This window comes from Muntiacus reevesi, chromosome 17 (assembly GCF_963930625.1).
Source record: "Muntiacus reevesi chromosome 17, mMunRee1.1, whole genome shotgun sequence".
Taxonomy (NCBI): Eukaryota; Metazoa; Chordata; class Mammalia; order Artiodactyla; family Cervidae; genus Muntiacus; species Muntiacus reevesi.
In genome coordinates, this window is record NC_089265.1 from 4,267,483 (window position 1) to 4,289,620 (window position 22,138).

The following is a 22,138-nucleotide window of genomic DNA, read 5'->3' on the forward strand; positions in this document are numbered from 1 at the left end:
CAATTAAACTCAATTATCAGACAAGGAGGCAGATGTGGTTCACCAGTTCTCCCGAAAGATACAAGAGTCACTCCTTTCAATGATGCTGGAGTTACATTTGTCAAGAGACTTGACCTCTTCTTCAGACAGACCTTTCAGATATTACCTCTGTAGGTAGGAGAGAGTCATCTTACAACTCATTATTTTTATTATTATTATTATTAGATAAGAATTCCTTGCCTTCTCATCTAAATCATATAGGAGAGCATTGTGTTCCTGTCCTAGATTTCATTTCTCCATGTGACTCTTTATAATGGATTATCCTTACTTATTTTATCTACCTTATTTGGGAAAGGAGACTATTGACCCTGAAGGTCAACACTAGCGACCCAGTATTTCATCTCTGCTTTGGGATCAATTTGCTTTAACTTAATGTTAAATTCCCAATTAACCCAGCAGATAATTGATATATGAAATCTAAACCTAATAAATCAGTGAAAAAATATTAGAAGCTAACCATCAGTCAATACAAGTAAAAGAACTAGCAGTGCTTTCTACAAGCAGGACGTTAGAAATAGGTCAAACATAGAAGAATAAAATTTAATTTTCATTTTAATAATCATCATATCCACATTTAATTTTCACCATTTTATGATGCAGAGGAAATACAAAAGTCTGCATGTATTTTTGGAGATGTTTAGATATAATTTTATTTAAATTTATTTATTTTTAATTGGAGTATAATTGCTTTACAATCTTATGTTGGCTTCTGCCACACATCAACATGAATGGGCCATAGGTATGCATATGTTGCCTCCTTCTTGAACCACCCTTCCACCTCACACCCCTTCCCTCCCCTCTAGGTTGTCACAGAACACGATTTGAGCTCCCTACATCATCAAGCAAATTCCCACAGGCTATCTAATTGTACATATGGTAATGTATATGTTTCCATGCCACTTTACTTGTCCCACCGTCTCCTTCTCCCACGGTGTCTTCACGTCTGTTCTCTCTATATATATGTCTGTGTATCCACTGCTGCCCTGCATATGGGTTCATCAGTACCATCTTTCTAGAAACCATATATATACATGTAAATTATGTTTGATTTCCTCTTTCTGACTTACTTCACTCTGTATAATAGGCTCTAAGTTCATCCACCATATTAGAACAGAGTCCAATGTGTTCCTTTATGTCTAAATAATACTCCATTGTGTATATACACCATGACTTCGTATCCATTCATCAGTTAGTAGACATCTAGGTTGCTTCCATATTCTAGCTAAATAGCTCTGCAATGAACATTGAAGCACATGTGTCTTTTTCAATTATGGTGTCTTCAGGGTATATGCCCAGCAGTGGGAGTGTTGTGTCAAATGATAGTTTTATTCCTAGTGTTTTAAGGAATCCCCATGCTGTTCTCCATAGTGGCTGTATCAATTTACATTCCCACCAACAGTGCAAGAGGGTTCCCTTTTCTCCACATTCTCTCCAGCATATACTATATGTAACCATTTTGATGGTGGCATTCTGACCGCTAAGAGTTGATACCTCATTGTAGTTTTGGTTTGCATTTCTCTAATAATGAGCGAGATTGAACATCATTTCATGTGTATATTAGCCACCTGAATGTCTTCTTTGGAGAAATGTCTAGGTCTAGAAATGTTTAGATCTTCTGCCCACTTTCTGATTGGGTTTTTAATTTTTCTGCTATTTTACAGAATGAGTTGCTTATATATTTCAGAGATTAATCCTTTGTCAGTTGTTTGGTTTGCTGTTATCTTCTCCCATCTAAGGGTTGTTTTTTCACCTTATTTATAGTTTCCTTTGCTGGCCAGATTTCCTGGTGGCTCAGATGGTAAAGCATCTACCTGCAATGTGGGAGACCCAGGTTCGATCCCTGAGTTGGGACAATCCCCTGGAGAAGGAAATGGCAACCCACTCCCGTATTCTTGCCTGGAAAAGTCCATGGACAGAGAAGCCTGGTAGGCTACAGTCCATGGGGTCACTGAGTGACTTCACTTTCTTTCTTTCTTTCTTTCTTTCTTTCTTTCCTGCTGGCCTGCACAAATTTGAAGTGTATACCATCACCTTTGACCTAATATACCCCTGCAAAGCTATAATCACAGACAAGAAAGTGAAGATATATTACCAAAAATTTAATACAGCCCTTGGTAATCCCTTCTCCTTTCCTTCTAGCCAACCCCTGATCCCATCTTTCATATGCTTTTGTCACTATAGGTTAGTTTGAATTTTCTAGAAATTTATATGAATAAAATAATATATTGACAATATATACTCTATTTCATCTGATTTCTGTCACTCAGTGCCATTGGTTTTAGGGTCATCACATAGCTGTGCACATAAAACTTCCACTCTTCTTATTACAAAAGAGTGTCCCAGTATTTATGGGCTTCCCAGGTTGCTCAGTGGTAAAGAATGTGCCTGCCAATGCAGGAGACACAGGTTTGGTCCCTGAGTCGGGAAGATCCCCTGGAGAAGGAAATGCAACCCACTCCAGTCTTCTCTCCTGGAGAATCCCATGGCCATAGGAGCCTGGTATGCTACAGTCAAAGGGGTCACAAAGAGTCAGACACGATTTAGTGAATGAGCGCTTGTACGTGCATGCACACACACACACACACACACACACACACACACACAGTAGTTTTTGGACATACTGCAGTGTGTTTATTCATCTCCCTTTTCATTCACTATTGGCTGTTTCCAGTTTGGAGCTATTGTAACTAAAACTATCATGAGTAGTCATGCACAAGTCTTTAAACTGAGGTATGCTCACTTTCCTCTTGTGTAAACACCTAAGAGTGGAAGGCCTAGATCATGTATTATATATGTATTTAAAGTTTTAGAAAACTGTCAAATTTTTACCAAAGTGGTTTTAACCATTTTACATTCCAGCAACAAACATATAATGATTCCAGTGCTTCTGTATTCTTGCCTAAACATGATATGGCTATTTCTTTTAGTTTGGTGATTCTAATAGGCATGGGATAGCACGTCATTGTTTTTAATTGGTATCGCCCTGATGACAAATGATTGACTTGAGGCTGAGGGGTGTGTTTATATTTGCATTGAGATGAGCTTTTTGTTTTTCTCCCTGCCTCGTGATGAATATTAGTATGATTTTAAAGCATTTTAATATCTTTGAGCAAAAGGGAGGGAGAGATTTTTTATCATGCCGTATTTTACCATCTTCAAGAGGAAGTTCTTCCAGTTTTTGACTATTACTCTGATTTGTAAGTACTTCTCTATAAATACTCCATTCCTTTAGATAAATTGGTGATTTGTAGATGATAGATAATCTTGCAAGTTCTACTTCCTTGAATAAACCATAGCTTACAAAATATCTATAGATAAATCAGAGATTATGCTGCCTTCATAACAGAAGATCACTGTTTTTGAAGGAACATTCAGTAAAGAAAATGAAATTGTTGAAAATAAAGAAGTATACAAACATATGAAAAATTCAGTGCAGAATTTCAAAGGTAAATTGACAAAATCTCCCTAACTAGTAGCACAAATGAAAAAGAGAGAACAGAAGAGAAAAATAATTTTAAGAAATTGTATGACCAATTCAAAACGTCAAAGATTTCTTGACAACCAATCTTGAGTTATCACTTCCAGAATGATTCAGTCAGACAAGAAAAATTGCTTGAGTGAGGCATGGAATTAGAACTGAACATTCCAGGAAATGTATCCACAGGATAATAGTTTATTCCCTTTATAGTAATATATATATGGTTACCTTGATGTAATTAATCAGTTCCTAGTTAAATGAAGAAAGTATAATAAAATATATATGAAAAACAGACAAAAATTTTAGTATAAAGATGGGAAGGCTATCTGGTTACTTAAAATATAGACATTTCTGATATTAATGATGTGAACTTTGTCTTTAAGACATTACTGTAAATCTAAGCAGTTTAACATTCCATTAAAATCTCTTCACTCAACATTACTAGAGTTATTGTTTGCATATTTCAGGTATCTATGCCGTCTTTACGCCACATTTGTTGGAACAATGAGAAGTTTATGAAACATGGACCACAGATAATTTTTCATTCCATCACTACAGAAATGGGAGAAAGAATCATTTATACTTTAGTGAGCTTTTTGGAAGTCTATTTTGGTTCCATAGAAAAGTAAATCCACTTGTCTTGAAATCAAGACATATATGTTAACATATAGTCCTTAATGTGGAGTTTCAGAAATTGCCTTCTTTTGTCCATTTGATAACCAAAGTTATCTCTTCACCACTCTCCCAGCCACCCAGGCCAGACTGAGGATATGATATTCATGGTGTTTTAATTTTTGATGACAATAGCACATGTCATCATTTTCATCCCTTCATCTCTTCTCATGCATCCAGCTTCCTTAATAATCTGCTGAACAAGATTTCACTGGTTCTTCAGCCTCATGTAAAATTTTATCATGAATAGTGTATGCTCTAGAAGGTATTTGTTGCCATCCATAATCAAAATTAGTATGCTGTTTTTATGAAGAAACTATTTTCAATGTGACATAGATCTATACTTATCACTCAGTCGGAAAGCAGAGATCATTTCAGGTTCCTTGTTAATTGTTGTTCAGTCACAGTCGTGCCCAACTATTTGTGACCCTATGGACTGCAGCATCCCTATCCTTCACCATCTCCTGGAGCTTGCTCAAACTCATGTCCATTGAGTCAGTGATGCCATTCAACCATCTCATCCTTTGTCTTCCCCTTCTTCTCCAACATTCAATCTTTCCCAGCATCAGGGTCTTTTCTAATGAGTCAGCTCTTTGCATCAGGTGGCCAAAGTACTAGAGCTTCAGCTTTAGCATCAGTCCTTCCGATGAATATTCAGGATTGATTACCTTTAGGATTGACTGGTTTGATCCCCTTGCAGTCCAAGGGACTCTCAAGCGTCTTCTCCAACACCACAGTTCAAAAGCATCAGTTCTTTAGCACTCAACCTTCTTTATGGTCCATCTCTCACATCCATACATGACTACTGGGAAAGCCATAGCTTTGACTAGATGGACCTTTGTTGACAAAGTAATGTCTCTGCTTTTTAAACTGCTATCTAGATTGGTCATAGATTTTCTTCCAAGGAGCAAGTGTCTTTTAATTTCATGGCTGTAGTCACCACCTGCAGTGATTTTGAGCCCAAGAAAAGAAAGTCTATCACTATTTCCATTGTTTCCCCATTTATTTGCCATGAAGTGTTGGAACCAGATGTCATGATCTTTGTTTTTTGAATGTTCAGTTTTAAGTCAGCTTTTTCACTCTCCTCTTTCACTTTCACCAACAGGCTCTTCAGTTTCTCTTCACTTTCTGCCATGATGGTGGTGTCATTTGCATATCTGAGGTTACTGATATTGTTCCTGGCAGTCTTGATTCCAGCTTGTGCTTCATCCAGCCCAGGATTTCACATGATGTTAAACTGCATAGAAGTTAAATAAGACTGTGACAATATACAGTCTTGACGTACTCCTTTCCCAATTTGGAACTAGTTCATTGTTCCATGTCCAGTTCTAACTGCTGCTTCTAGACCTGCATACAGGATTTGCAGGAGTCAAGTCAGATGGTCTGGTATTCCAATCTCTTTTAAGAATTTTCCACAGTTTGTTGTGATCTACACAGTCAAAGGCTTTAGTATAGTCAATGCAACAGAAGTAGATGTTTTCTGGAATTCTCTGTATTTTTCTTGTGAATATTTAACTAAAATAATTTTTTTAATTTATTTAGAATCACAGCCTCTGTATTTTCCTTGTTATGTAGTATAATGTAATTTCAGTTATTTCCTTAAGCTCTACACAATGTTACTATTAACAGATGATAAAGTTAACTATTACCTTGTTGATCAGGCTTTTATTTATTACAAGGAATACATTTATTGATAAGAATATACCTCCCCACATCTTAGCTTCAGTTACGTTTCCTTTGCTCATCTTCCTCTCTCTTGCTTCTTTGATTCTAATTTACCTTTTCACCAGTGGTTTCTTTATTTTCTTTGCATTTTTTCCACTCTCTTTGATGGGTTTGATCACAACTTCTTCTCTGCATACTTCAAATGACATGCGAATGCAATGTGATCATGTTGCCTTACTTTTTTGGAAGAGAGAAAAAATGTTCAAGCCATGAAACTTTGACAGTTGGTGAAAATTACACAAAGAAGAATGCTAACAGGCCAAGTCAGGTACTTTTTGACAGTAATATTCCATTTAAAAATAAAAAGTTGTCACTTCCTGGGGAATTCACTGAATAAGAATTAAATCAAGCACTTCCCTTTAGAGGAGTGAGGATTAAAGGAGAGAGAAGATTCAGATATCTTGCTGTACATGTTACACATACTTTTTGAATAAGACTTAGTCCTGCTTACCATTAGACCTTAAGGATTAAGAAAATTTTATATTTGTAACTGGGTAAGTAAAACCAGTGTGCACAAGTGGTGAATTAAGTTAAATAAGCTTTTAAATGGTTGGGATATTGAGGCCAAATATTTCCGAACATAATTTCTCCTGTGTTATCTGAAGACGGTGAAGCTTTTTATAATTCAAAGAATAATTACACAATTAGGAAATTAAAGCCTCTCCCCAAGATCATATTAAAGTTGAAAAATGATAGAACACTAAGATTTCTATATAAATGTGTCTCTTTTAGACATTGTTGTTGTTTAGTTGCTAAGTTGTGTCTGACTCTGTGACTCCGTGAACTGTAGCCCAACAGGCTCCTCTGTCCATGGGATTCTCCAGGCAAGAATACTGGAGTGGGTTGCCATTTCCTTCTCCAGGGATCTTTCTAATCCAGGGATCGAACCACATCTCCTGCATTGGAAGGCGGATTCTTTACCACAGAAACACCTGGGAAGCATTTTAGACATAGGTGATTCTTAATTTCTTTCACAGCAAATCCTTATCAACAACATCAATTCATGTACATAGATTTATATTAGCTCCACTTTAAAGATCTGTGCTCAGAATGAATGTAAATACTTCTTGCTACTTAACTCCATATAGACTGTATCAAAATATAGGTAAGGTTTTTAATATAAAAAATACCCATATCTCTGGCAACCGTTCTTTTTAAAAATGAAGTTTCCATAATCAGACAATGGAGATGTAATGTTATTACCAACAATGAATGGTTATTATTAATATATGATTGCATTATTGTTTTTAGGTAACCAAATTAGTGTTAGTTTATTCTGTAACCAAATGTGTATAATTTTAGTTTTCCCCAGCTGTGTACTCCTCTAACATTGTGGTAAGTGTTCTAGGTATTTTGCATTTCCAAATACATGTTTAACTCAGCTCATCTCACTACATAAAACATCCCAATCCCCCACACAATAACATTTCCACCAATATGGAAGCAAGTACTCCCAAGATTTTAACTGGGATTACTTTATAGACAAATGATCTGTTCCTTGAGAACTGACCACTTAAAGATACCTCTTTCAATCCAAGATCATGCTCTGTTACTCCAATTATTTAATTAGCAATGTTTCTTATATTGTCAGTATGGGGAGAAACCTTGTGCATATTTTTTCAGGTTTATTCCTAGGTAATTGATATTTTCATGTTACTTTAAAAAGTGTATTTCAAATTTGTTGTTAGTATATTAAGAGTTGGTTCTATATTGACATTTATCAGTAAAAACTGACAAATTTACATCAGTTTTCATAGTTTTTCAGTTCTGTCTCTTTTTTTGGTATACATTCATGTCATTTAACAGAGAAGGCAATGGCATCCCACTCTCTTGCCTGGAAAATCCCATGGATGGAGGAGCCTGGTAGGCTGCAGTCCATGGGGTCGCTAAGAGTCAGACACGACTGAGTGACTTCACTTTCACTTTTCACTTTCACACATCAGAGAAGGAAACGGCAACCCACTCCATTTTTCTTGCCTGGAGAATCCCAGGGATGGCGGAGCCTGGTGGGCTGCTGCCTATGGGATCACACGGAGTCGGACAAGACTGAAGTGACTTAGCAGGAGCATGTCATTTAAAATGAATTAGTCTTTATTCTTCCTTTACAGTTTTTACAGCTCTTATTTCTTCTTCAAGACATTTCTCTTGATTGCCCCAGATAGACAGGATCAAAGTTGCAGATTAAGTAGAGGTAGACACACTTGACATTTTCTTGTTTTCAGCCTCGGTGTGGGAAGAGTTCTGCTTCACCAATAATGTATGATATTTGCCACATTGTTCATGTGGCTACCCTTTGTTATATATTTAAAGTCCCCTTCTGTTCCTAGATTACTGGAAATTTCCATTATTGCTGAGTTTTATCAAATGATTTTTTTTGCAAATATTGAAATAATATGACCTACTCCTCAATGTGACTTATATTAATGAATTTGAATGTTAAGTCAACATTGTATTGCTGGAATAAATCCCAGTTGGTCATTATAAGCTGTCTTTTAAAATATTGGTAGATTCATTTTGCTAATCTTTTGTTAAGTTTTTTTAATCTATTTTCCTGAGAGACGTGTATCTAATATTTTCCTTTCCTGTAATACTCTTACTGGTTTTGATATCAGGCTTATGCTGATATTCTAAAAAAAATACTTTTAGAGTCTCTATTGTCTAAAAATATCCCTGTAACGATGGCACTATTTCTCACTTTGACGTTTGGAAAAATAAATTCATCAGGGAATCCCTGTGGGTCTGGAGTTTTCCTTTTCATTTTAATGTAATGCTCTCAAGGTCTATTCACATTGTTTCAAATAGAAGGATTTCCTTCTTTCTGATAGGTGAAGAATAACCTGTTGTATGTATATGCTAATCAAAATAAGTTGGCAGAGAAGACAAATATTCAGTGATATCATGAATGTAAAAAACCTTAGTCCATAGAGAAAGACTGAAGTGGTGATAACGACTGGCTAGGGTTGAGGGAAATGGGGAGATATTGGTTAAATAGTACAAACTGTGAATTGTAAGATGAGTAGGTTCTGGAATCTTTTGTTACTTAAATAGTTCATTTTATTATTTCATGTTTTTCCTTAGTTAGGTTTTGTGTTGTGCATTCCTACAAGGTTTTTAACTGTAACCCTAGAGATTCCAGTAAGGATTGGTGACTTCTTGCACTCTACTTTAATTAGAACTTTTACCACTTTCAGAATAATTCAAAACCAACAGTTCACCACCTTTCCACCCATGCCTCCAACTCCGGCCATAACAAACCTTAGCTGGAATTCCTAGTCACACTTTATACTCTCAGGTCTCTGAACCACGCCTGTGACACTTCTGCCTGTTTACCTTTTGCCTTCCTTACCTCTGCTGAGAGGTCCCATATTATTAAGAGACATTCCTCATGCATTAATTAATTAAGTGCATTCATTCTTCTCCCCATGTATTCATCTCACGGAAATGCTGTGGAGCAAGCCACGTGATCAGTACTGTATGAAGACTTATAGACTCATAGATAGCAAGACATTGTCCATCCCTCCAGGAACTCACAGATGACCACACTTCTATTTTAACCACAATGATCTGCTTTTTAAAAATTTTTCTGTTAAACATGATATCATAGATAATAACTCTGATGTTCATCATTTAATCCCCAGCCCCTGTCTCAGCGTGGTTGCTTAATATGTGGTTTTGAATAAATACATGAATATTCTTATTTCTTCCCTGGTGGCTCAGATGGTAAAGAATCTACCTGCAGTGCAGGAGACGCGGGTTCGATCCCTAGGTTGGGAAGATTCCTTTGAGGAGGAAATGGCAATCCACTCTAGTATTCTTGACTAGGAATCCCCATGCACAGGGGGGCCTGGTAGGCTGTGCAGTCCATGGGGTCAAAAAGAGTCGGATATGACTGAGCGATGAACACTTTCACTTTCACTCTCAGTGAACCCAAATCTTATCACTTCTTTATTTGCATAAGGCTCAAAAAACGCCTATTAGGTTATCTGCTATGTGGCAGGCACTCTTCCAGGTCCTGGGGATATTTGCGGACACAGAAGAAAGGCCCTACTTTCGTGAAGCTTCTATCCAGATTGGAAGATTGCTGATTAACAGGCAAAAACATAAATGTAGAATAGCAAGCTATATGTAGTTTAAAAAAATGTATATATATGTAAAGGCAGATTTGGGATATAGAGAGGGTGTGGAGTGCTCTGTATGATGGTTTAAGATGTGTTGATTATGAAAAACCTCTCCAAAAAAATAAATTTGATCAAAGGCTTGATTCTATAGATTTTTAATGACTTCTTATTGGCGCTCAGTTGCTTTATAATACTGTCTTGTTCCCACTGCACAGCAGAGTGAGTCAGCTGTTGGTGAGCATGTCCCCCCTCCCTTTGTCCTCCCCACTCAGGCCACACGCGTTCCCTGTGCTGTGTGTGCGGTAGGTTCTCATTAGTCATCTATTCTATATACCGTGTCAGTAGTGTGTATATGCCAATCCCAATCTCCCAGCTCACCCCCCCACCCTTCCCCTCTCACTGTCCATATATTTCTTTGCTACATCAGCGTCTTTACTTCTGCTTTGCAAATAGCATCACTTACACCATCATTTTCTAGGTTCCACATACATGTTAATAGACTTTTTTTTTTTTTTGGTCTTTCTGATTTTTCACTCTGTATGACAGTCTCTAGGCCCACTGGTGTCTCTGTAAATGGCACTATTTTGTTCTTTTTATGGATGAGTATTATTCCTTTGTATATGTGTACTGTGTCTTTATCCATTCATCTGTCAATGGGCATTTAGGTTCTTTCCATATCTTGACTGTTTTAAGTGGTGTTGCCGTGAACATAGGGAAGCCTATCTTTTCAAATTAGAGTTTTTCTCTTTTCAGATCTATGGCCAGAAGTGGGATTGCTAGGTCATATGGCAATTCTATTTTTACTTCTGTACATGGAGTGTTAAAGCAAGAAAGAAAATGACAAAGTATTCATTAAATGTCAATTCTATAACACCTAGCCACTTGTTTAATGATAAAGTGATGTTTTCCTCACATCTCACACCAGAACAAGTTCCAGATGGTTCAAAAATGTTAATGAATAAAACAAAACAAAATGTTAGTAAAACTGAATTCGTGAATGAATTTTTAAAATAATAGTACAGTAGTACTTGGCTTATCTATAAATGTAAGTAAGAAACTATGTAAAAAAATAAAATAATCTGGATGGAAAAAAATCTTAGATTTATCTTGATCCATTCTGACAATCACTTGTAATTGATGTATTAAGCCATTGACATTCAAAGTGATTGCTGATATAATTTGGATTAATCTCTACCTTACTCATTGCTGTTTTCTGTTTATCATCCTTGTGCATTGCTTGTCTTATACTGCTCTGTATTTTTGCTTTGAACTGAGCATTTTATATGATATAATTTTTCTCTACTTCTTAGTATACAAATTATGCTTCTTTTTTTTCAACTAAAGAAATTTATTGATTTTTTTCCCTAGGTACATAGATGACAAAGTTATAAATAAGTTTTGATACATAGGTAAACCATTCTGTCCAACTCTTTTTGCCAAATGAATCATCATAATACTTTTTATAATTTTTAAAATACTACACAGCTTTCTTGGGCTGAAGTGATCACAAAAACATATTGATACTGGTATATTCTAGCTACTTATTTTTGAACTGTGTTGCTGGAAAAGACTCTTGAGTGTCCCTTGGACAGCAAGGAGATTCAACCAGTCAATCCTAAAGGAAATCTGTCCTGAATATTCATTGGAAGGACTGATGCTGAAGCTGAAAGTCCAATACTTTGACCACTTGATGCAAAGAATTGACTCATTTGAAAAGACCCTGATGCTGGGGAAAATTGAAGGCATGAGAAAAAGGGGATGACAGAGGATGACATGGTTGGATAGCATCACTGACTCATTGCATATGAATCTGAGTAAACTCCAAGAGTTTGTTATGAACAGGGAGCCCTGGCATGCTGCAGTCCATGAGGTCACGTAGAGTCAGACACAACTGAGCGACTGAAATGAACTGAACTGAACTGAACATTGTTTAAAAACAGCAATGGAGAAAAGTGTTATTTAAATATCAATTTCATATACAGAAAGTGCAATGTTTTTAACTCCCTTGACAGTTTCTTGTTTCTCTATCAATTTAAAATTGAGATAGCATAGACTCAGACAGCTATGCTTCTTTGTAACATTTTAGTGGTTGACCTAGAGTTTGCAGCACATTTACAGCTAATGCTACTCCACTTATAAATAAAACTACAGCATTTTAAGTGGAGTGTTATATCTTAAAATAATAAAATGATCCTAATTATTAATTCCTTCCTATGTCTTGTATCATTGCTGTCCTCTGTTCCACTTTTTATAAGCATATGTGTGTCTATAAAATGAACACAGAAATAATATAATATATAAACATATATAATCTATTACATTGTTAATATTCTACTTTGAACCAACTTCTATTAATTAAGAATAAGAAAAATGAAAAGGCTTTAGTTTTTAGTTTACCTTCCTTTATTCTTTCTTCAATGCTCTTGCTTCATGTAGATCCACGTTTATAACCTATATAATTTTCCTTCTTATAGAACTTTTTAATGTTTCTTACAAGGCAGGTCTAATAGCAACAAATTCCTTCAATTTTTGTTTGTCTGAGATGGCCTTTATTTCTCCTTCACTTTTGAAGGATGGTTTCACAGAGGATGGAGTTCTAGGTGGATAGGTGGTTTTCTTGCTTAATTATTTAATTGTCAATATAATAGTTCACCTTCACTCTCTTCTTCCGTAGTTTCTGAAGAAAAGTTGGATAAAATTTTATTTTTGTTCCTCTGTAGGTAAGAAGCTATTCCTCTTATTTTCTTTCAAGATTTTTTCTTTATCTTTGATTTTCTCTATTTTGAAAATGATATGCCTCAGTGTAGTGTTTTGGTAACTGGCCTACAAGGTGTACCCTGATCTTCCGGGATCTATGGTTTGGAATCTGATATTCATTTGGGGAAATTCTCTGTCATTGCTTTTTCAGATGTTATCAGATATTAATTCTCTCTCTCCTGTTCACATTTTATGTGCACGTGTGCACCGTCAGTTGCTCAGTCATGTCTGACTCTTTGCGACCTCATGGGCTGTAGTCTCCAGGCAAGGATACTGGAGTGAGTTGTCATTTCCTCCTCCAAGGAATCTTGCTGACCCAGGGATCAAACCTGCGTCTCCCATGTCTCCTGCATGAGTAGGCGTGTTCTTTACCACTGAGCCACCTGGGAAGCCCTCCCATTAGGTATATGTTACACCTTTTGTAGTAATCCCACAGCATTTGAATATTCTATTCCTTAAGTTTTTGTTCTGTTTGCTCTTTGGATTTTGATGTTTCTATTGCTAAATCCTCTGGCTCAAAGCATCTTTCCTCAGCTGTACTCAGTCTACAAGGAATCCATCAAAAGCATTCATCATTTCTATTAAGTTTTTTTTTTTTTTAATCACTAGTGGCTATGTTTTGTTCTTTCATAGAATTCCTAGTTCTCTGTTTATATGGCCCATCTGTTCTTGCATGCTGTCTGCTTTATCCATTAGATCCTTAGCATGTTAATCGTAGTTGTTTTCAGCTGCTGGCCTGTTGGGGTCTAGCCCCAGCAGGATGTAGGGGAACCCTCAGGATGAATGGCATTGGCGAATGAGAGAGAGAGAGAGAAAGAAAGAGAGAGACCAGATCGGGATGTGCAGCAGAGTCTGGCAGTTGCTTTATTTTTCACCATCACCTTTATACCCTAAGTTGGTACATATCTAAGGGGGAGATAAGCACACAGACTTAGTTTAACATTATATCACCTTGTCCTTCACAAAACAGGTGTGCTCTGTATATTTTTTGTTTATGAGAGTCTTTTCCATAGATTTTTTGTACATTATCTTCTGGCCTTGAGCTTAGCAGAAAACAGAAAAGTGGCAGTCTCATGGTACAGCAGGTTGCAACATAATAGAAATACAATCCTGTTAACACAAAGGTCAGTCTTTTTGCAGAAGTTCTCAGCTAAATTTATCTAAAAAGTTTAGTACACAAAGACTCTGAGGCTCTGGTGAGGCAGCCCCTGTTTAGCGCTCCTGGTTAAAATTAACAATTATCTTCTTGTTTTTACTCTAGGGCTAAACTCTCATTTTTCTAGATCTCCAACTATATTAACAATAGTTTCCACTGCACAACCTTAGCACATTAACATCAATCAAATGTTGATCCAATAACCACTTTTAAAACAATATTTTTTGTGTTCTCTAATAGGGTTTCCTCACCCCTCAAAGGGCTCTGTGCCTATTAGGGCCTTTTTTGTGGTTAATCTCTATGTACAATATCTTTTGGCTTTCAGGCCTGTTGACAATTTATGGCTTGTACCTGGTGTAACTTTAAGCAACTTCAGTAGCCAACCCTGTCTTTTTTGTGGTTAATCTTTTTTTTTTAATTAGGTGTCATCTCTATGGGAACTAGATAAGATTACATTATTATGAAACAGAAATGCGAAGGACTGCAAAAACAGCAGATATGGCACAAAACAGGCTCTTAATCTAAAAGTTAACTACCTGCAAGAAGTCACAAGCTAATCTCTATCTAAAGTATTTTCTATTAGGCACATTTGTGACTATTATTTGTGGAGCTTTTCTCACCCCACGGAGGGACCTATGCTTAATAGTTTCTTTTGTTAGCATACCATGCTTGGGATGTTTAGAACAATCATGAGCATTTTTTGCAACGGGAGCACACATTTATCAAACAAGCCAGAATGCCAGCAAAAGGGTTTGAACTGAAGCATTTCCTTCATCCCTGGCCTCTTCATAGGGTACCAGCATCTAGGAGATTAATTAATTAGGGTTTAAGTTGATCTTTATTCAATGAAAGAGGAGCAGGAGAGCTCTCGGCAGGCAATGCAAGAATCTGCAGCAAGGCAAACAAGAACAACAGCAGAAAAGGGGGGAGGATACAGGGTGGGGTAGAGGCCGAGGCCAACCTGGAGGGTCCCTTATATCCTGAATGGCCTTGCGTGTCAGGTATTTTCTTCATGACCTTGTCATGGGTGGGATCTCCCATAATGGCTCCGGCACTGGCCTGATCATTCCACAATTCTTGCCATGTCTCATTCTGATGCTTGTTGTTCCATCGCTGAGTTGCGTCCAACTCTTTGCGACCCCATGGACTGCGCAGCACTCCAGGCTTCCATGTCCTCCTCTGTCTCCCAGAGCTTGCTCAAATTCATATCCATTGAGTCGGTGATGCCATCCAACCATCTCATCCTCTGCCACCTCCTTCTCCTCCTGCCTAGAATCTTTCCCAGCATCAGGGTCTTTCTAATGAGTCATCACTTCCCATCAGGTGGCCAAAGTATTGGTGCTTCAGCTTCAGCATCAGTCCTTCCAAAGAATATTCAGGGTTTTTTCTTTTAGGATTAACTGTTTTGATCTCTGATTAAACGTGGTCCACTGGAATAGGGAATGTCAAACCACTGCAGTATTCTTACCTCAAGAAACTCAGTTCTGATCCTTTCTTCAAATTGTGACTTTTTGCCTTTTTGGCATGCCCTGTGGTTTTTTTGTTTGTTTGTTTGTTTGCTTGTTTCATTTGTTTGTTTTTTCCCTTGGACATGATGTACTTGGTAAAAGAAACTGCTGTGAACAGGCCTTTCATGATGTGATGTAGAGGTGTGTGGGAGGGCATTCAGGATTTCCCTCCCCACTTTGGTTGGGCAGAATGGTTACCATGGGCTCAAGTCAGGAATTCTCTTCTCTTAGGTCTGTTAAGCTCAGCAGGATACACCTGAGCAGGTGGGCTCTGGTTAACTAGGTTCCCCAAAGGACAGGCCTCGTTGATGGGAAGAACAAGGCATATATTAAAATTTCTATCCTCCTCCTGCCAAGAACACAAGAGAATTTTTCTCTGGTATCTACTCTGGGAGCTTTGTTGAGCTCCTGGAGATAAACATCACAATAAAATTGGAGCCTCTCTATGACTGAATCCATGGAGACCTTTTACCTCTTAGGCTTGCCTGATCTGAGCCTCCAACAATTTGTCAGTTACAGTTCAGATTTCCTACCCTGGACAACTGGTTACCGGCATTTCGGCTCATGAATTCTTGCTCCAGTAAGCCTGGGCTCCTGTTTCCCCATCTGTCTCGCCTGTCCTATGTCTACTCCTCTCTTCTGCATCCATGAAGTGTTGTTGAGTCTGTTCACCTTTTTATCTGCTGTTAGGACAGAAAGGAACTTCCCAAGCTCCTTCCAGGCCGAACCAAAAAAACAGAAGCCTTAGATTTAAATGAAACAAACCTAGAAAAGATTTACAACACAGTTTCTTAAAAAAGTTTGAGCAAACATAATATGTAAATTGCTTTTAAATGCAGATTGTCTTGTAAAATCTCTGAAAATCTGTTTAAAAATGTAAGAAATACAAATGATAAATGTATGTAAATTAATTTTGTTATTACTCAAGAGAAGGGAAATTAAAGTTTGAATAATCTGTATTTTTACCAGCAAATTTCAAATTTCAAAATATTCTATACTGCTTCTGGGGATGTTAGAAAACTATCTACTAACTCTAAAGATATTCTGGCAACTTTATTTTCCAAGTATACAAACCTAGGAATCTTAAGCAAGCAAATATGTTTATTAAGATTGTTTACAATATAGAAAATTAGAAATAACCTAGAAATATACTTTGATCAAATACTATAAATTGGAAGGTGGTGGAATAATATCAACCATCAGAAGTAAATGAAGTAATGCCTTTTTTATTCAATTATGTCAAATTATAAGGCAGTATGTATAGTATCATTATATATATCTGCATAGAAATGTTTAAGCTCTTAGCTGTGGTTTTTGCTGAGAGGTGAGACTGTACTTTTTACTTCTGTGTTGCTTACTTTTTATTATGAGTATGTTTCATTTCTCTAAATGAAATAAAATAATCATTTGATAAAATCTTGCTGCTGGAGCGTTCTCTGGAGCATAATAACAAGAGAGACTAAAGAAACACATTCACATCTGTTCTAGAAGTGGAAGTGGTTTTTATGCAGACACTAACCCCTTTTCCTTTTCTCCTGATAGGGAAAGGGGAACATGGAAAACCTTACCCCCTCACTGAGGAGGACCACGATGACTCAGCTTACAGGGAAAATGGTTTCAATATTTTCGTCAGCAACAACATCGCTCTAGAGAGGTCCCTGCCAGATATCCGGCACGCCAAGTGAGTGTCCGCTCGCCTGTGTGCAGGCTGGTTCCCTTGTCTCTTTTGGTTCGTTATATTTCATGTATATAACGGTGAGTTATACAATTTAAAACTTTACCCTATTAATTTTACAGAAGCCCATTATATTCCATTATTTTATATATACTTTTGGGTTTGGGGGGTTTTATTGAGGTATAGGGGCTTCCCTGGTGGCTCAGAGGTTAAAGCGTCTGCCTGCAATGCGGGAGATCTGGGTTCGATCCCTGGGTCAGGAAGATCCCCTGGCGAAGGAAATGGCAACCCTGGAGAATCCCATGAACAGAGGAGCCTGGCGGGCTATGGTCCATGGGGTCGCAAAGAATCAGACATGACTGAGCAACTTCAGTTTCAGTTTTTCAGTTTTCATTGAGTATAGATAACTTACAATGTTGTGTTAGCTTCAGATGTATAGATATATATGTATATATGACTGAATTACTTTGCTGTGATGTCATCAATTCAGTGGAATTGAGTCTGAGCAAACTCCAGGAGACAGTGAAGGACAGGGAAGCCTAATGTGCTGCAGTTCATGGGGTCCAAAAAGAGTCAGACATGACTCAGCGACTGAACAACAAATGGTCTATATATGCACATATAGCTTCAGATGTTTAACATATATGTATATGATAAATTACATTGCTATACATCTATAAATGTGCATCTATCTGTATACAATTTTTCAGATTCTTTTTCTTAATGAAACTTATAGTTACCAAAGGGGAAAGGGTGTGGAGGGATAAATTAGTTGGTGCTATATACATTACTATATATAAAATAGACAACCAACATAATCTTAAGGTATTATTTATTTAACCTGAAATAACCTCTAAAATTCCAAGAGATTAACTCTTGATGCTCAGAAGCTTAATACCCATTTTCCTGATTGAGTTGGTGGTATGATCTCCACTTAAATTGAAACGCTTTCAGATGACATCTGTACCTTTGCCTTCGAATGTTTTTCTTAGTGACTCATGCTGTTAGAACAGTCTGCCTGTGCACACCGTGGACTGACTGCATCCTCATGTCAGCCGTTATCAGCGCCATTACTGTTACATTTTCTATAGCAAATGCCTGAAGTGAACACATCCATCATCTCAAGGGAATGGTTGGTTACTCCCATCACTTAGGAATTGCTTGTGACTTGTCAGCTGATAGTGCATTCAGCTTTTACTGAAATGAAACTAAACATTCGAGTCTGAATGGAAACAAGAAGACTATTACCTACAGTTGGAGGAAAGCCTTCTCTCTGGCCACCCTTGGCTAATCCTGGCCTTGCTTAGTGTACCCTTTTTCTAGTCTGGTACAATCTTCTTTTTAGCATATGCAATGCCGAAAGTATGCCAAGAACATGAATGTGATCAGAATTTGCAGTTGTGGTGTTTCCTGCATACTTGATAAATCTATCCAACTAACATTGACCTCAGCATTTTATCCTCCTTTAGAAACACTGATGTGAAAGAAGAAAAATCAGAGAAGATTAAGGGCATACTTAGGACTAGGACTCTATGTTAAACCAGTAGCATACCTTAAATAAACCTTTGTGCAAAAGCAGTTAGCCCTTAAGGAACAAAAAAATCAGTGAATTCTGATTTGGCCAACTGTTTGCTAGTTGCTTGGCTCTATTGTGTCTTTATAGATTTTATTTTAAAATATAAAAACTTAACAGTTTTCTCCTTCAGTTTTATGTGAGTTTGCATTTTCTAATATGGTTAACCAAAGGATTCATGTGAAAAAAAAATTAATTTTCCCCTAAACTAAATCCTTTATGTATTATCTAGGCCTTCTATCTAGCAAAATTATTCCCTTGTCACCTGAAATTATCTATGGTAATTTCTACTGACCAAGAATGTTTCCACTTATGAGAAATTTTAATACCTAATTGCACACCATCAAAGATGCATTAAATTGCATTGTTGGCATAATATCCTCAGAGCATAATTTCTATCCACCTCCTCCCCCGCCCCCACACTTTCAGTCTTTTTATGTTTATGCAAGTGGAAAGATTTGCAGATGGAAACAATGTAGAAAATCATTGAAGTCAAAAGAAGGTTGATATTCTCATTCTTTGCATAGAGAATATTTTTAGGGTAAATATTACCTTTTGAGATGAGACATTCCTAGGCAATAATGGAAAAGAAAATGGAAAAATGGAAAGCAAGACATTTTGAAAATTTTATCAGAACTACTAAGTTTACAGTATTGGAGGGTATTTTTTAAATGTTAGGGATGAAGAATGTAGCTAAAACATGGTGTGTGAAACGGTATTCTTATTTCTTGAGGCTTGAATGTCTAATAGGACAGACCTAGTAAAATAATAACAAAAAGGGAAAACAAATAATCTTAACAGAAGATTGGAGAAGCATGCCAGGCAAACGTTAAGAGTGAGATCCCAGGAGTGGTCATTTCCTTGGTCAGTCCTGGGTCTGACTCTCACCGAGGTAGGAAGGTAGGTGAGATGGTGCCTCTGGTTTTTGTCAAGGTACCACCTGCTGGAAACTCGAAACCAAATAAAGTCTTACCGGGATCCCACTGTTTAAAGTCCTATGCTTTTGACCTTGGCTATGCTTCTCAAACTACAGGGACAGAAAATAAGAGCATTCAATGCAACTCTATCCTTGAAAATGTAAAAGCATCTGGACACAGATTCCAGTGTTTTCAATTTAAGTTAGCTATAGGTAATGGACCATAGCTTGTTTGTATGGACAGAATCTATGGAAGAGAATGCAGAATCTGTATAACCTTTCTAGTCAAATGTAACAAGTCTAAGAAACTTTGCATTTACAGTCAACCAATTCCAACTACTGGCTGAGTTTATCCAATTACTCAGAATTTATTTTTTGTGTGTTTTAGGATTTTGCAATGCAAAATATCAGGGAATACTGTCTTGCAATTTTGTTGAACTAGATCTTCATTCCAAAACACATCATTGTGGTTCTCGATCCACTGTTCTACACTATAGATCACTTTCTGTATATATACTTGAGCTCTATTCCTGCTCATGTTCTCAAAAAATTTCATGATTCTAGGTGTTGTGACATGCATAGTGCACAAATCTAGTCTACTGTGGAGAATATTTAGAACATGAATTATAACAGAAATCCCAATCCAGACAGCACTTTTATTTGTCCTGTTATTTACTTCTTCACAAGCATAAAACTGAATATCTTCTTTGGCATCATTGTTTCATTGAGCCAGTAATCAGTTTAGTTCTGTCACTCAGTCATGTCTGAATCTTTGTGACCCCATGGACTGCAGCATGCCAGGCTTCCTTGTCCATCATCAACTCCTGGAACTTGCTCAAACTCATGTCCATCAAGTCAGTGATGCCATCCAACCATCTCATCCTCTGTCATCGCCTTCTCCTCCCACCTTCAATCTTTCTCAGTATCAGGGTCTTTTCCAGTGAGTCAGTTCTTTGCATTATGTGGCCAAAGTATTAGAGCTTCAGTTGCAGTGTCAGTCCTTCTAATGAATATTCAGGACTGATTTCCTTTAGGATTGACTGGTTGGATCTCCTTGCTGTCCAAGGGACTCTCGAGAATCTTCTCCCTCACCATAGTTCAAAAGCATCAGTTCTTTGGCACTCAGCTTTCCTTATAGTCCAAGTCTCACATCCATACATGACTACTGGAAAAACCATAGCTTTGACTGGACGGACTTTTGTTGGCAAAGTAATGTCTCTTCTTTTTAATATGCTATCTAGGTTTGTTATATCCTTTCTTCCAAGGAGTAAGCATCTTTTAATTTCACAGCTGCAGTCACCATCTGCAGTGAATTTGGAGCCCCAAAAGATAAAGCCTGTCACTGTTTCCATTGTTTCCCCATCTATTTGCCATGAAGTGATGGGACCAGATGCCACGATCTTCGTTTTTTTCAATATTAAGCCAATTTTTTCACTCTCCTCTTTCATCTCCATCAAGAGGCTCTTTAGTCCCTCTTTGTTTTCCACCAGAAAGATCATGTCATCTGCATACCTGAGGTTATTGATATTTCTCCCGTCAATCGTGATTCCAACTTGTGCTTCATCCAGCCTGGCTGGATGTATTCTGCATATAAGTTATGTATATATGTATGTATTCTGCATATAAGTTAAATAAGCAAGGTGACAATATATAGCCTTGATGTACTCCTTTTCCAATGTAAAACCAGTCTGTTTTCCCCATGTCTGGTCCTAACTGTTGCTTCTTGATTTGTGTTTGGGGTCAGTCTGAGAGAAACCTGAGTTTGTCCTGTCATTAGAGTATCTTCCCATTGAATCTAATATAATGTCCCTAAGAACTTTACTATGAGAGCTTCTGCATGACATATACCAGTCATGGCTGGCCTGGTTTCATTTTACAGACTTTTGTTTTTCTCCACCTGTGTTTACAGACTTTAGCTTTCCTTCACCTGTCTGATATAGCAGTATAATCTGCTATATATTGGAGTATAGCAGATTAACAAATGTTTGACATTTTCAGGTGCATAGTGGAGGGACTCAGCCATATGCGTGTATCCATTCCCCCCAAATGCCTCTCCCATCTAGAATGCCACATAATGTTGAGCAGAGTTCCATGTGATAGAGTAGGTCCTTGTTGGTTATCCATTTCAAATATAGCAGTGTGTCCATGTCCATCCCAAATTCCCTAGCTATCCCTTCTCCCAGTCCTTGCCCCCTTGCAACCATATTGCCATCTGTATTTTGACTGTGCACTTCCTTTTTATTCAGTAACCCATTGGGATGTCACAATTTTACATGATATATAACATCTTATTTTGACTCTAGCACATACATTTAGAGTACGTAGTACATATAAAATAAGGTAAAAGGCAATCATGGAAGGATGACCTACATAGGAAAGAAACTGATAGACTTATACATGAGTTAATTGTTAGCAAGATAAAATTTAAGGATATTTAAGCAAATATTACTCCCTGGATATGAATGCATGTGTTAGCAGTTACCACAAGTCTTCCAAATGATGCTAACATTAATGTATGTAA

At 37.2% G+C, this 22,138-nt stretch overlaps 1 protein-coding gene across 1 annotated transcript in view; it reads left to right on the forward strand.

The window, feature by feature from the left end:
- GALNTL6 (polypeptide N-acetylgalactosaminyltransferase like 6) overlaps positions 1–22,138 on the forward strand; it is a 1,391,526-nt gene that overhangs the window by 555,441 nt on the left and 813,947 nt on the right. The window contains exon 3 of the mRNA XM_065908367.1: positions 16,996–17,134. Coding sequence (XP_065764439.1) covers positions 16,996–17,134 — 139 coding nt within the window. The remainder of the gene's footprint in view (positions 1–16,995; positions 17,135–22,138) is intronic.